General features: G+C 36.0%; 1 protein-coding gene across 3 annotated transcripts in view; it reads right to left on the bottom strand.

Moving 5' to 3' along the window:
- The window catches only part of DNAJC10 (DnaJ heat shock protein family (Hsp40) member C10), a 47,970-nt gene that overhangs the window by 2,781 nt on the left and 29,860 nt on the right, over positions 1–15,329 (bottom strand). For all 3 annotated transcript variants that reach the window (XM_055572009.1, XM_055572010.1, XM_055572008.1), the window contains 8 exons: positions 12,680–12,807; positions 12,252–12,368; positions 8,302–8,403; positions 6,926–7,081; positions 5,355–5,488; positions 4,317–4,370; positions 3,887–4,034; positions 377–496 (listed from right to left, as the gene is read on the bottom strand). In XM_055572009.1, coding sequence (XP_055427984.1) covers positions 377–496; positions 3,887–4,034; positions 4,317–4,370; positions 5,355–5,488; positions 6,926–7,081; positions 8,302–8,403; positions 12,252–12,368; positions 12,680–12,807 — 959 coding nt within the window. The remainder of the gene's footprint in view (positions 1–376; positions 497–3,886; positions 4,035–4,316; positions 4,371–5,354; positions 5,489–6,925; positions 7,082–8,301; positions 8,404–12,251; positions 12,369–12,679; positions 12,808–15,329) is intronic.

A 15,329-nucleotide genomic window follows, 5' to 3' on the forward strand; every position in this document is an offset into this window, starting at 1 on the left:
AGGCTATTTCAGTTATGACAGCATTCTCTTTCTTTCCTGGAAGAACTAATCATAAAGGTAATATATGTTAATTCTGTAAAAATAGGAAACACAAAACGTCACAGAATTACCTTGAATTCTACCACCCACACAAAACCACTGTTAGTGTTTTGGTATGTGTATTTAGTAGTTCCCTATTCATGAGTTCAGAAATTTTAAGGCACTGGAGACCATCATATCAACTGTGAGGCAGAACAAAATTTTAAAATCACTTCATGTGTATGTGAAAAGCAGCTGTTTCAGTGGCATGCAACACAGTGAGAAACGACAAAAGGCAAGAAACTAGAAAAGCTTTACCTGCTAAAGAAAAGGGACACAGAGGAAGGCGTGTACATACCTTTGCCCTCTCGTAAGGATACAATCTCACAGTCGGATAGGCTCTGATACCTGCCTTCTGGCAGGTTTGAGCATAAGCCTGACAGTCTACTTTTCCAGCTTTTACTTTTCCTTTAAGTGTCTGAAAAAAGAATCATATGCTTTGTTGTTATTCTCTTTGCTATCTACTACTCTGGCAACCACAGAGCAATATGATACTAAAAATTTTAAATATTTATAAATGCAAGGATTTGTTACTTAAAAACCCCCAAACCAAAACAACATAGTTTTAATCTTTTCCATTTAAGCAAGACTGCTTCCAAATTCTTACTAGCTCTGAACTCTTATTTACCTAGCACGGCCCCTCCAATAGCAAATAAACCCTCCTTTGCCTTATCAAGAAAATTGAGAAGCTTTACCCTGAAGGACCTCACCTTCTTCCTGTCACCCACAATGCATCTGTCACCCACAAATGTCTGAGATTCTGTCTTTCTGTTCCTCCTATCTCCAGTCTCATCTGCTGAGGTGAGCAACCTCCTCCCATGGAAGGCTGACTATCTCAACATTCTCTGGTCCCTCCCCATCAGAGCTCTTATTCACTCGTGAGCATATACTGTTGCTGTTGTTTAGCATATATACATATGACCAAAAAAGAATCCCTTCCTTAATGGCACTGATTCCTCTAACTGCCACCCTGCTTTTTTTTCGAATTTATTCCTTGACCACTTCCCCATCATCTACTTACTATCAACACATTTTAGCTAGCTTCTGTTCTCACTGCTCCCTCTGCTGAAACTGCTGTAAGTTCACCAATGACTTCTATTTGACCAAACTCAATGAACACTTTTCAGTCTTCTTAGTGAGTGTCTGACATGATTGATCACTCCTTTCTCTCCTCTCTTCTTTCCTGGTACTTACCACTAGTCTCTTGGCTACCCGATTCCTCTCGTTACTGTTCTTCATTTCCAGCAAGGGGCACTCCTCCTACACCTGCCCCTCGAAATGTCCAACCACAGTTCCGTATTTCATCAGCATTTTTTCCCACTGTGAACAATCTCCCAGGGAGATTTTATACACCTATATGCTGCTAAACCCCAACATTTCCTTGATTGCAGTCAACTATGTACTGGCCTGTCTCAGCTAAAGCACCTTAAAGATACCATTTCTAAAATGACTCCTTTCCCCCTTAACCTACCAGCCCTTCTGTCTTACTGTTCACTTAATTCAGGCCAGAAACTAGAGCCACGCTAGACTCCTTTTTCTCCTACACTTATCACAAATAAACACTAACTAAATCCTAGTCATTCTTATCTCTCATATTTGTTTCATTCTTTGTATGACCACTGCCATAATCCTGGTTCAGGTTATCACCTCTCACTTCAGGACAATTAAAATATCCCGACTACCTGTAATTTTGCCCCCAAGGTTGGGGTACTAAAGGCAGACTAACTTGTGCTAGGGCATCAGCAAGGCTGCATGCAGAAGCACGTGTGCGCGTACACACACACACACACACACACACACATACACACATTCTCTCTCTCTCTCTCTCGCTCTCATAGTGAAGGTCAGAGAAATCTAGCTGGCTTGTACTCTCAGTTACAGAAGGACACTATACTGGTTTTGGTGCTCTGATCTTTCTCTCGTCTTGAGGCCAGGTTCAGTCCGTTCAGTGTGATCCTTCTACAATATAAAGTGGATCCTGACATATCCAACAGCTCTCCTCCCATGCTTCTATAGAATACATTCTGAGCAGTATGAGCAGCGAGGAAAAGTGTACAGTGTGAGTGCAGGCAAGCTGACCAAACCATCTCGTCCTTGCCTGGCTAAGAGCCTCAGTTTTGGCCATGCCCCTTTTAGCTTTATCCTCTGGTGACACTGGCACCAGAGGAAAAGCCTGAACTTGCTCCGCTGTCCGTGCGTCCTGCATCTCTGCAAATTCTGTCTTCTCCGTTTAGAGTACCCCTGAGTCAACCCTTCCAAGTGCCACCGTCCTAGCCATATTGCAATTCTCATCTCAAATACTACCTTTTCCGTGGAGCCTTTTGTCTCCTGGTATGACTCTGATCTGCTCCCCATACTCTTGTTTTGCTCTAATTTCACTATAGTAAAGATCCTACTGATTTATATATATTTGCATTTTACCTTCCCAATAGATTAAAATCTCATTTAAAAAACATGCAATATTCATCTTTCCATTTTTTCAGCCCTAATGTTTGGCATAGTGTTTTTTAGTGTTTGGTGCTCAGGATTTGCTGAATGACCTTTTAAATAATTTTCTGCTATATTCAAGATACAGCTGCGTTACAAAATAGCTAAATTAAGTTTTTCAGTACTTAAGGGAATAAAACATTTTTCTTAGGATTACTGGAGAAAAAAAGGCATAAGAGGAAAAAAGATATGTAGGAAAAAAAAAAGAATAACCTTTTATTTCAAAAACCAGTCAATAACTAAAACGATCTCTTATGGCTCCACAGGAGTTTGAAATCTCTCTGGATGCTCAGCTTTTGTTTCAGGCTGGTGGAACTAGAGCTGGCTTTCTCATTCTAATGAACGTTCTGTAGCCAAAGGCAAAATTCCTTGAGTACAGAGGTGGGGAAGCTAACAATTTAGGACTTATGACAGAAACACCAAAATAAACTGCGTTTACTTTCATTTTGTAAGTGTTCATCGAGTTAAGACACCGGAGATATACAGATAGGTAAGACATATACTGCTTTCAAGAAGCTCACAGTTTCTGGAGGAGACAGATATAGTTAATATACAACGTGTAAGTATCCTGAAGGGGTACTGGGAAGGGGAGAGAATACAGAAATTCCAATGGAGCTAGGTTTTGTAGATCAGGGGCAAAAAAAACAATCCAGATGGCCAAAGTAAGGAAAACGCATTTTAGAGAGGGAACAGCATGTACGTAAGAGCACTTGTTCAGAGAACCTGGAGTATGTTGTCGTGCCTGGAGTATACTGTCAGGGAGAAGGAAAAAGCTAAAGAGGTCAGGAGGGTCAGATTAGACAGTTGTAATCAAGAACGCATGTCAAGAAATGTGGTTAACAGAAAGCTAGAGAAGGCAATATTTCAGAAAGATCATTAGGGTGGAACTGAAGAAGGAAGACTGGCAGTATGAGACTAGTTAAGAGGCACATATAACTAAGTCTAGACGATGAAGGCGTGACCAAAAGGCTAGCAGAGGGATGACAGATTTCAAAGAAGTTTAGGAGACTGAACTGACAGATCTAGTGACAGGACCTAGTGACTGCCTGCAGGGCAGCAGGAAGAAAATAAAGAACAAGGGAAGAAGCGAGGTTTCTGGCTATTTTGGTTAAGTAGATGTTTTCAATCAAGATAGGTAGGTAGTTACAAGCTTTAGTGAAGAAGCAAGAACCTACGGCAAAGATCAAAATCACAGAAATGGAACAGAGTTTTTAAATTCAGAGGCAACTTTTAAGGAAAAAATTATTATTTACAAAATCTTATCTAATTATTAAAACATGAGTGTGACTACAACTTATTTAAGTAGATAGATAAGACTTACCCTAGCCAAGAGCTCAAACTCTGGAGCAAAGTTCTGGCAAGGTCCACACCAAGGAGCATAGAAATCAACCACCCAGTGGTTTTTCCCTTGTAAAACCTTTTCATTGAAAGTCTGAGGTGTTAGATCTATAGATGCTTGAGGTAAAAATCTGTGACAAGGGATCAAAATTATTTATTATACAAGTCAAAGCAAACATCTAGAATAGACTATCGCAAATCTTTATAAGTTAAAAGTAGACTTCAAAGAATGACAATATAATAAAGCATAACCTTATCTTGGTAAATTATAGTCTTTCCTAAGTGCTAGAACTTTCCTAAGTGTTACTTTAAAGTGCTAGAACCTTAACTGAGTAAATTTAGCCACAGACATAAGAGGAAGGTAAAGAGCATTGAATATAATTTATACAATTATACATAATTTAATTACTCACCCTAGACCCCAGATTCTTAGGGAATAAGCATCTCTATTCCAACCATTGTAACTACTGAAAGAAGAAAAATATGTAAGTTGTAAACAGTTATTTCTATTATTGGGTATGTTCAGAAAACAATTCCTTTGTAGCAATTTAAAAGTTTAGTTGACTGACTTTATCTGGCACCTCTTTTCTCAGATATACCTTAGCCACAAATACTAAGCTTACAAGGCTTACATGGCTTTCCAAACATATTTTTCTCTAGTCTTGACGTTTTTGTGTGTGTGCGTATGCTCAAAACAGACCTAAATGTTTAGATGTCTGCTGGACATCTCCCACAGACCTATGGTAATGGCAAAACTCAAAATATCCAAGGCTTTGGTTCTGAAACCTTTACCCTGGTTATTACAGTCCGTCAAATTCCTATCCACTTTTTAAGACACATGTCAAAAGGGACAGCATAAACGCTGCCTCATGATTTCCTCTCATGGTTGTGATCCTTTTCTCTGAAATCCATGGTTCATTTTTAGTTTTTAATAATATTTACCATATTCTGTCTTGTATTTGAGTTTCCTACTTGAAATGCCATATAGTGTTGTTGAAACAGCACGGGTGACACCGATCTGAGCTCAAAGCCCAACCTCAAACCTTCGCAGATGTGCGACTTGGGAAAGTTATCCAAGGTCTGTGAAAGTTTATTTATCTATAATAGTAGGAAGGGTAATAATTCTTACTTCTCAAGAGTATGTGTGAAGACAAGTGGAAATAATGTGAGCAAAAAGTCTCTAGTACAGTACCTGAAACCAAAGAGGGGCTTAATAAATGTTCCTCCTCTCATTTCCTTCTCTACTAGACTGTCAGCTTCACAATCGGTGTGCCCATGCAGTTCACTTTTCGCTTTGTAAATTCCTTATTCCCACACTATTTTCAATAAGGTGTGGGTTCTCCCAAAATACTGGGTGGTTTAACTTTTATTTAGTTAGCATAACTTTAAAATTTTAACTGTATAAAAATAAATGATTATATAAATGCCTTCAAATTTTACAGAATACTTACTGATATTCATAAGCTTTATTTGATTTTTGGGGAAAAAATCTTATCTCAGGGTATCTCCGAACATTTTCTTGGGCACAAAAAGAATGATACTGTTGGCAGTCTATACTGCCCACATTGATCAGTCCAATTAATGTCTATAAAAGAAAAAAAAAACATGAATAGATCAAAGTAATTAGAATTAAATTACCTCCATAAAAATTTTTTATGTTTACAATAGAGAAGTAGTTACCATTAGATGGTTATTATATTATCTACCAGTGATTTTTGCCAAATACAAATGGTTAAGGGCTTAAAACATGATAGAACATTTACAGTAATGAATTGGAAATCTAATTTTGTAGTCAAAAACTTACTAAAATTACTGTAAACTAAATAACTGATTTTATTCATCTATTACATGGGGAAAATTACATATATCTAAAATTTGATGTCAAAAACCAAGAACTAATGAATTTCTTTGCAATAGTACTTTAAAATTACTTTTTAAAATGGAAATGTGGATTGCAGATAGCATACTGAGTCATGCCCGAATTTAAAAATTTTATTGAAAAGAATGGAAAATTATATTATTATGAATTTAAATACTAGAAAGAATGTTAACTCTTAGGTTTATTTATTTTTTTTTTGAATTTTTAAAAGAGGTTTTATTTATTTTAATTTTATTTTATTTTTAAACTTTACATAATTGTATTAGTTTTGCCAAATATCAAAATGAATCCACCACAGGTATACATGTGTTCCCCATCCTGAACCCTCCTCCCTCCCCATTCCATCCCTCTGGGTCGTCCCAGTGCACCAGCCCCAAGCATCCAGTATCGTGCATCGAACCTGGACTGGCAACTCGTTTCATGCATGATATTTTACATGTTTCAATGCCATTCTCCCAAATCTTCCCACCCTCTCCCTCTCTCACAGAGTCCATAAGACTGTTCTATACATCAGTGTCTCTTTTGCTGTCTCGTACACAGGGTTATTGTTACCATCTTTCTAAATTCCATATATATGCGTTAATATACTGTATTCATGTTTTTCTTTCTGGATTAAAAAGAATACATTTGAATCAGTTCTAATGAGGTGGATGAAACTCTTAGGTTTATTCATTTTTTACCTTATAAATAAAACAGTAATTGCGTTTTCCATTCTGGTATTTAAATAATTTGTTTCCAATCTTTCAAGATTTATAATGCTCTGTAGGAAATTTAAAAATCTAACTATTTCATTGATCAAGGCCATTTTTTTCTTTATTATCTTATAATACTGTGGAGAAACTATTTCTAAGCTCTAACAATGAAGAAGTAGAAAAAATATTAATATGAAACAAAGAGGATCTTTGTGTTGATGTTGGCAGAAATTTGGTCAAACCAAGTGACACAGAAAAAAGGGTCATTATTGTATACTATTCAGTACCAGACAGAAGTAGAGTTGAAATCTAATCGTTATATAAAAAATGATCAAAACTCTTATTAAGTGACAATCTGGAGGTAGGTTCATTCATCTCAGTTTCAAAGTAATTGTTAAATAAACATTCTTAGTAAATGTTAAGACTTGGACAATAAATTCTTTTACTATACCCGGGCCATTCTTTTCCATTCTGGCATTAAGACTTGACATGGATGACACCATGGAGAATAGAAATCAACCATCCAGACTTCATCATGCTTTCTTTGTTTAACCAGTTCGTTGAAAGTAGTAGGTGTTAAAGAGATCACTGAAGGATTCATAAGATCCTAAAGAGAATATATCATTCATTGTAACAGATATAAAAAAGAGTAGTTCACATAGTCTTGGGCAAATTGTTGGTATATGTCACTTGGAAAAGTTTCTGCTTTTGAATGATCAAAGGATACATTAGGATATTTAAAGAGAATCTATAGTGGATTATTTTAAAAAAGGAAGAAATGATCCTTAATTTACTTTTTAAGTTTGGATTCTGCTCATCAGTCTTATTAAATCAAGGAATATTTTCTTATCTCCATGTATTACTAAAACCATCTTAGGCAGAGAAAAGTGGCAACTTTTAGGCTATGGGTAGATGAGGCAAGAGTTTCAAGAGCTGCCCAGATGTCTACATAGGCCACATAGTTCTTTTTGGAACCAATAATTGGTTTGGAAAGGACCCTTTAATTATTAATGGAAAGCCTACTATCCTATTTTTCTGACATTCCCACTTGAGATACTGCACAACCTCAGATCACTTGTTTCAAATGCTGTTTTGTTAATAACGAGCTTCAGTCTATCATGACTGGGTAATACTAATTATGTTAGCTTCCCTGGGGAGACAAACAACATAAAACAAAAAGCTATTATTTTTCAGGAGGAGGAAGAGAAGAGTAGGACAGAGGCTGGGAGGGCAACTGCACAGATAATAAGCTACGATTGTTCATTTTTTTAGGAGTCCCCTGTTCACTATTTTAGTCAATTAAGATTTGTAGTGATTAAAAAAAAAGGGGGGTAGATGCTCTAGTAGAGCACTTCTGGGCTAATAACACAGCAGGCTTGGCATAAGCTGTTGAGGCATGCAGAATCCTTCCATTGGTGGCTGAGGTAAGACTGTCCTTAGCCACATATTTCTTGGAACTATCCAAGAATGGGATTCACTGCTATCTAATCTATATGGGACCAAAAAGAAATAATCTGTGGTAGATTAGAGAAAACAGGGGCAGGGAGAGGGGTGACGGCTTTATGTAGAAGTTTTAATTTCACGTATTTAATTGTGTCCACCAAGTACAAGGCTCCATACTAGGTAACAAACAAAATACACACTAGCTATGAACTCTGAGAGTAAGTCTATTAATAAAAGAGTAGAAAAGTTAAAAAATAATTTTGTCAGAAGATTGTTTTTGGCATAAAAATAACAAATCCTATTATTAAACATAACTAAATACTCATATGAAGTATATACATACATGGAAGGATTTATAGCTATATAGGCTATAACTTAAAATACCTCTACGAACTCCAAGATCTGTTCAGCAGAGTGATGTCCTTCATATTCATGAATGTTGGACTGGTTGAATACCACTGTTGTTGGATAAGCCTGAATGTTATACTGTTAGGAATGAAAATACAAATTAAACATAAGATTCTACATATTTTACCTATTTGCTTCAAATTTATAACCAGCTTGCCTTAAGTAACAGCAACAAGATTTTAAAAGACTCAATGCTTAGCTGATGACTGAAAAATTTTAGCCTAGCCAAATTTAACAAAGGAAATAGATTTACTGCTGTATCCTCAGCAGCTGATTCTTATGTATAGTTACTCCATTTGCCATAAAATCCACAGGCACCGAAACACTGAGAAGTGAGCATGGGCATTTATGAGTGCAGTCCTCTCCTACTCGCCTGAACCAGGGTGGATGGGGATAAGAGCAGACTGGGGTCTAGTTTGAGTGTTTTATTATTATTTTTTTAAACCATAATAAACACTCCAATTTGTTCAGAAGTAGAAGAAAATCAAGGACATAAAAATAGCAAGAATAAGGAAATAAATTAATAACCCACGTGCACACAGCCATTTTTAGATTAGAGAATTATGAATCATGTGCTAAAAATGAGGTCACTTTTTATTCTTTGCTCAAAACAGCTTTTATGGCATGTGTGTGTGTATATATATATACACACACATACATAAACCACTATAATTTCCTTCCTCAGAATTAACATGAGCACTAATTCAGGAAGCACTTCTCAAGCTTTTTATTTTTTTAAAGGTTATAAACAGATCCCTATCTCTAAATTTGCTGTAGCTGAACTATGCATCCTCAATGCTGACAAACACTCATTAGCAAACTGAACTTCAAAAATAATTTTAGAAAAAGCAACGGAAATATTTATCAAACTTTTGTAAATGAGCACAAATAACCCATTAGATGGAAAAAACATTTATCTAACATTTGACAAGTCCTTACTATGTATTGAGCACCTTTTTAGCACTGAAATGTAGTTTCTCATCTGTTCCTCACAACAATTCTATTTGGAAGCTAAAATTACTGAATCAACTTTATAGATGAGGAAACTGAGGTACTGAGAGGCTCATGGACTTGGTGAAGGTTAACCAATTAGTGAGTAAGGAATCCTGGCCTCTATTCCAGGTGAATTTGATACCTTGATATCTGATATTTCCAGGTTTAAATATCTACACTCTGCTTAATTATCTATAGAAAATTAAAAACTGAGATGAAAAGTAGAAAAACTACAGGAATTCAAATTACTGTTGAACACAATTCTTCATTTTTGCTTAGCAACTTTTCAAAGTCCCATACAAGACATTTAAAACCAAAGGCCCTACTTATTTCATTTTTTAAACTTATTTTAATGAAATTTCAAACATGATATAAAGAGAGACTCATCTAACAAATACATATCTCTACCGCTACATTTAAGGACGATTAACTTTTCTGCCGTTCTGGCAGATTTTTGGAGGCTCTCCTTTTTGATCCCATTTCCTTCCCTTCCTGATGCTAGGAGTAACCAATATCCTGAAATAAGCACGTATCCAATCCACTGATGTTTTACACTTTTGCTACATGCACGTGTATTCCTAAACAGTATACTGTAATGTCCGAGCACTTATAAACTTCCTATAATTTTATCACACTCTGTATACTATTCTATAATCTGCTTTTTTTCATTATAGTCTTGAGATTTACCAAACATGCTGGTAAAGACAGATCTAGTTTTAAATCCTCTATGATTATTCTACTGTACAACTGGATAATTTATTCATTCATGTACTTGCTACTCCACTGGTCAGCTAAATTTTTTTAATTTGACTGAGGGAGGGTATATGACCACCGTAATAATTTGTACTTTCTTGAGGACGTTTTTCACATTTATCGAATTTCTGCCTTTATAAAATGTCTAAACCTCCTCATTCTTTTGCTATTTTAAAAAACTGATCTGTAGTCTTGAAACATTCTGGACAGTAAGGCTTTGTCAGTTGTATGTGCTGCAAATATTTCCTCAGTCTGTTGTTTGTTTCGACTTTATAATGTCTCTTTCTTTGGCAATAGTTTTAACATTCAATGAAGCTAAAATCATTCATAACTTTTATCCTCAGTGGATGTGTGCACTGGCAGGCATGAGCATCTCTGTGGAATGAAATTATTCCTCACATAGATGCATAAAGATTTCACCCTACATTTACTTCTATTATGGTTTTAAAACACATTACTTCCTAAAAAAATTGAAATATAGTTGATTTACAACATTGGGTAGGCTTCAGTTCTACAGCAAAATGATTTAGTTATATATATATATATATATATATACACATATATTTCAGATTATTTTCCACTATAGGTTATTACCACATATTGAATATAATTCCCTGTGCTGTACACTGTCTTTGTTGCTTATTTTGTGTAGTAGTGTGTGTCTGTTAATCTCATACTTGTAACTCATCACCTCAGGCTTTGCTAACAATGTTTGTGAGCATGTCTCTGTTTTGTATACAGGCTGATTTGTGTAATTTTTAAGATTCCACATATAAGTGATATGGTATAATATTTGGCTTTCTCTGTCTGACTTACTTCACTAAGTATAACATTCTCTGGCCAAGTAATATCCTTTGTGTACACACAACAACCACCCCCCTCCCCCCCCACATACACATCTTAAGCCAACTGTCTGCTGATAGCCACTTGGGTTGTTTCCATATCATGGCTATTGTAAATAGTGCTTCTATGAACTGTATCTCTTCAAATTAGAGTTTGTTTTTTTTAGACATATACCCAGGGTTAGGATTGCTGGATCATATGGTAGCTCTATTTTTAGTTTTTTAAGGAACCTTCATATTCTCTATAGTGGCTGTACTAATTTATATTCCCATCAACAGTGTAGGAGGGCTCATTTTTCTCTATACCGTCTTCAGGGTTTACTGTTTGTAGACGTTTGGGTGACAGCCATTCTAACTAATGTGAGGTGATACTGTCGTAATTTATATTTCTCTAATAACCAGAGTTGAACAACTTTCCATAGGCCTATTGGCTATCTGTATACCTTCATAATAATAATTACTGAAAATCATCAGAAATTCAGTGTTAAAGTTTCTCCAATTATCTTTTTTTGAGTTGGTTTGTTTGAATACAAGGCCTGAACACTGTATTTGAATGACAGTCTTATCAGTCCTTTTAATATCTTTTTTCCTTCTTTCAATGTGTATGTCCAGTAAACTGCTATTTGTCCTAAAAAGTTCTCTACATGCTGGGATTTGAAGATTGTATGCATACCCGCATATCACTTACTATGTCCTGTAACTGGATTTCCTATACACTAATATCTGTAGGCTTGATCTGATTTAGGATTCCCCCCCAAGAATATTTTATAATTTCTATTTCTTCCTAAACTGAAGAGTAAATATTTATTAACCTAAGAAAGTATGTTATGTAAATAAAGGTTTAAAAAAGCCTGCTTAATTTCTATTAACTACATTTAGAAGACAAAGAATAAAAACTATAGGTTGCCAAAAAGAAAGCATAGTCAAAGTGTTAGTTGCTCAGTCCTATCCGACTCTTTGCAACCCCATGGACTGTAGTCCGCCAGGCTCCTCCGTCCACAGACAAGAATACTGGAGTGGGTAGCCACTCCCTTCTCTAGGGCATCTTCCTGACACAGGGTTCAAACCCGGGTCTCCTGCATTGCAGGCAGATTCTTTACCATCTGAGTGACCAGACATGCCCATAGATTGAAAAAGGTAATGTTAAATTAAAAAAAAACCTTAAATATTTATGTTTAATCCAATCATAATTTTATATCATTTTGATGAAATTATTTAAGTAATATGTTACTACTCTAAATGTTAGATGTACTTTTGAAAGTTATTTTATCGCTTTAGTGTGAGGTTGCTGAAACATTTCACAAAAACATTAGAATAAATATTTATACTTTGCCTTACCATGTTACAGAGTCCTTCATGAACTGTACAGTCTAATGTACCAAACTTAAGCTGACCATAAAGATGCTTTGATGCTTTTCGCAGCTCTGGCAATAAAGCTCGACATGGTGGACACCACTATTGAAGAAAAAATATTCATAAGCACCAAGCCAAATGAAACCAAAAAACCACATTTTTTTGCAACAAGCAATATGCTAAGATAAACAATATTTATTACAGTTACAAATGTTAAGCATTTATATACTCAGTCCTTGGAAGGGCAAGTATGTCAGCCTTTCTTAAAAACAGTATGTAACAGCAGCCAAATTGAGTAACATGATTCTAATATTCATTGTTCAAGGTTACCTAGAAAATGTTTTTTTTTTTTTTTTTGTCATAACAGGAGAAAACCTGAAAATGTTTAAATATGACAGATAAATATAACTTACAGGGGCAAAAAAATCAACTAGCCATGGTTCTTTTTCATTGGCAGGAAAATTTTGAGGTCCAAGTGTGGTAACATGAGAATTGACACTTTCCTTGGCAAAGGCAAGTATGTCATACAGAATCTTCTTTCCTTTGAAACAGAGAAAAAAGAGAAAAATTAAAATCTACATTTTGTCTTTTTATCCATAGAAACATTTCAAAGCTTTTATACTTGAAATATTGGAGAGAAGATAAACTTATGAACAAATTGATTTGGTGGAGGTTTTAGTATTCTGTATACTACGTTAAGTTTGCTCTGCCAGAGAAACCTTTGCTTTACACTCTGCTTCTTGCAGGATCAGATAAAACGTCAAGACCTCTTTGAAAATTTCCTTCATCCTCAGTAGGAGAATTATTTCCTCCCAACGTTCTTGGAGTTCTTTTTGCTTGCCTGAACTACTGTTACGGCCTAACTCTGATGTCGGTTTCTTCAACCTAGACTTCTCGTATGAATTCAAGACCTGAGTTACCCAGTGGAAATATTTACCTGGATGTCATATGGACATTTCAAACAAAATATACACAAATCAAAGTTGAGTTATTCTTCCCTAAACTTGCTCCTTTTCTCACCTTTCCTACCTTGACAATAGTGTAATCATCCACTAGGTGCTAAATAAGATTTCCTAGAGTGATTCTTGCTTTCTCTCTCTGCCTGTATATCACAGCTCCAACCATTCTATCTCTTACCATCTCCAACCCCGATTTAGGCTACTGCCTAAATGTAGTCTAGCCTACTGAAATAACCAAGCTGGTCTTTCTATTCTGCCTTCCTTAACTAATTCATTTTCTACACTGCTACCAGAGGCAAGTTACAAAAACATTAATCCGATCATGTGGTCCCCTTGCTTAAAGGCCACTGCTTAAAGAATATACTCCTTGGCTTCGAAAATACTAGCTTTCTTAGGACCACAACGTAATCCATTTTCCCATGTGCCCTCTGATTTATTCCCTCAATACTTAATATTAAGTAAAGCACCTATTGTGTGTCAGGTCCTGTTTTAAATGCCATAGCACATGCAAAATAAAAGATACACACTTTCTCTTTAAGGAGTTCATAGGCCAATAGAAAAGAAACATTTCATAAATATTTAAACAGTGATAAATGATACCACATTGTCCTGCTTTTTCCTCTTTAGCTACTGCTGCTAGAATTGCTTCATAAATTCTTCTATCTTTGACAGTCTTAAAAATGATTCACAGGACCCCAATCTTGTCTCTGTATTCACTTTTGGACAAGGTCATCCTCACCTAAGGCTTCAATTACCAATGAAAGAGTTTTAGCCCAAACTCTTCTGAGACCAGGCCTATATTCAACTGTGAACCAGGGGTGTGTACTTCATGTCACCTCCTCCCCCAGTGCTCTCTTTCTTACAGAATGGTGCAGTCAGTCACTCAGTTGCCAAGTCAGAAACTTGAGTTTCCTTTTCTTATCTCCCTACATTTAAACACAATCAAGTTATACTGATTTTTGCATTCATTTAAAAACTGTCTACTTCTCATCTACATCACCAATCTTGTCTTACATAAATGACTACATCAGACTTCTACTTGCTTTCCCTCCCTCCAATTCTAGGCAGCCAGTTAACTTTCTAAAATGTAGAACTAGTTAAGTCACATCTCTGCTTAAATCCATGAAAGCCTTTGCTCTGTCGCCAGGATAGAGTCCAAACTACTTTATTACCTGACAGATGAAACACACTATTGGGACCCCAGTGCCATTTCCAGCCTTAAGTCTCATTCCTTTCCACACTCCACATTCCAATTATCCTAAAATTCTTGCCTTCTAAGAATGAATAAGGCTCTCTCTTATTTCAGAGTTCCAGAATACACTTAACGGTTCCTGTGCTTGGAACATATTTAAGACCTCTTTATTTGTATAACCATTATTTCTACTTAGATCTCAACGAAGAGACTGCTTTCTCTAACCTCAGAAAATTACTCCATCTATGTATTCTTCCTAAGTGAAACCCATACTCATATTAGGGTAGATATCTCCAAGATCGCCTTCAATGACCCATACGACTGTTGTACCAGGGTTGGTGTATACATCAATAGAATATGGTGAGTGTGCTGGTTTATACTGTCTGAGATCAGATTATAAAAGATATCATTGCTTCTGTGTATGTCTCTCTCTCTGATCATTCATTCTGGGATAAGTAAGCAGCCCCACAGAAAGGTCACCTGGTGAGGAACTGAGGCCTCCTGGTTATGCCATGAGTCAGTCTGGAGCCAAATCTGCCAGCCACAGTCCAATCTTCAGATGACTATAGTCCTTACCCACTGGGACTGCAACCTCATGAGAAAACCCAAGCCAGAACCACTCAGCTAAGCTGTTCTCAGCTTCCTGAACACTAGAAACTGTGTTGAGTTAATAAATGTTCATTGTTTTAAACTGCTTAGTTTATACAATGGAGAAAAGACAATCTCTTTAACAAGTGGTGTTGGGAAAACTTTTCACTTGTAAAATAATGAAACTAGAACACTTTCTAACACCATATACAAAAATAAACTCAAAATGGATTAAAGATCTAAACGTAAGACCAGAAACTATAAAACTCCTAGAGGAAAACATAGGCACAATACTTTCTGACATAAATCACAGCAGGATCCTCT

Source organism: Bubalus kerabau, chromosome 3, assembly GCF_029407905.1.
Source record: "Bubalus kerabau isolate K-KA32 ecotype Philippines breed swamp buffalo chromosome 3, PCC_UOA_SB_1v2, whole genome shotgun sequence".
NCBI lineage: Eukaryota > Metazoa > Chordata > Mammalia > Artiodactyla > Bovidae > Bubalus > Bubalus kerabau.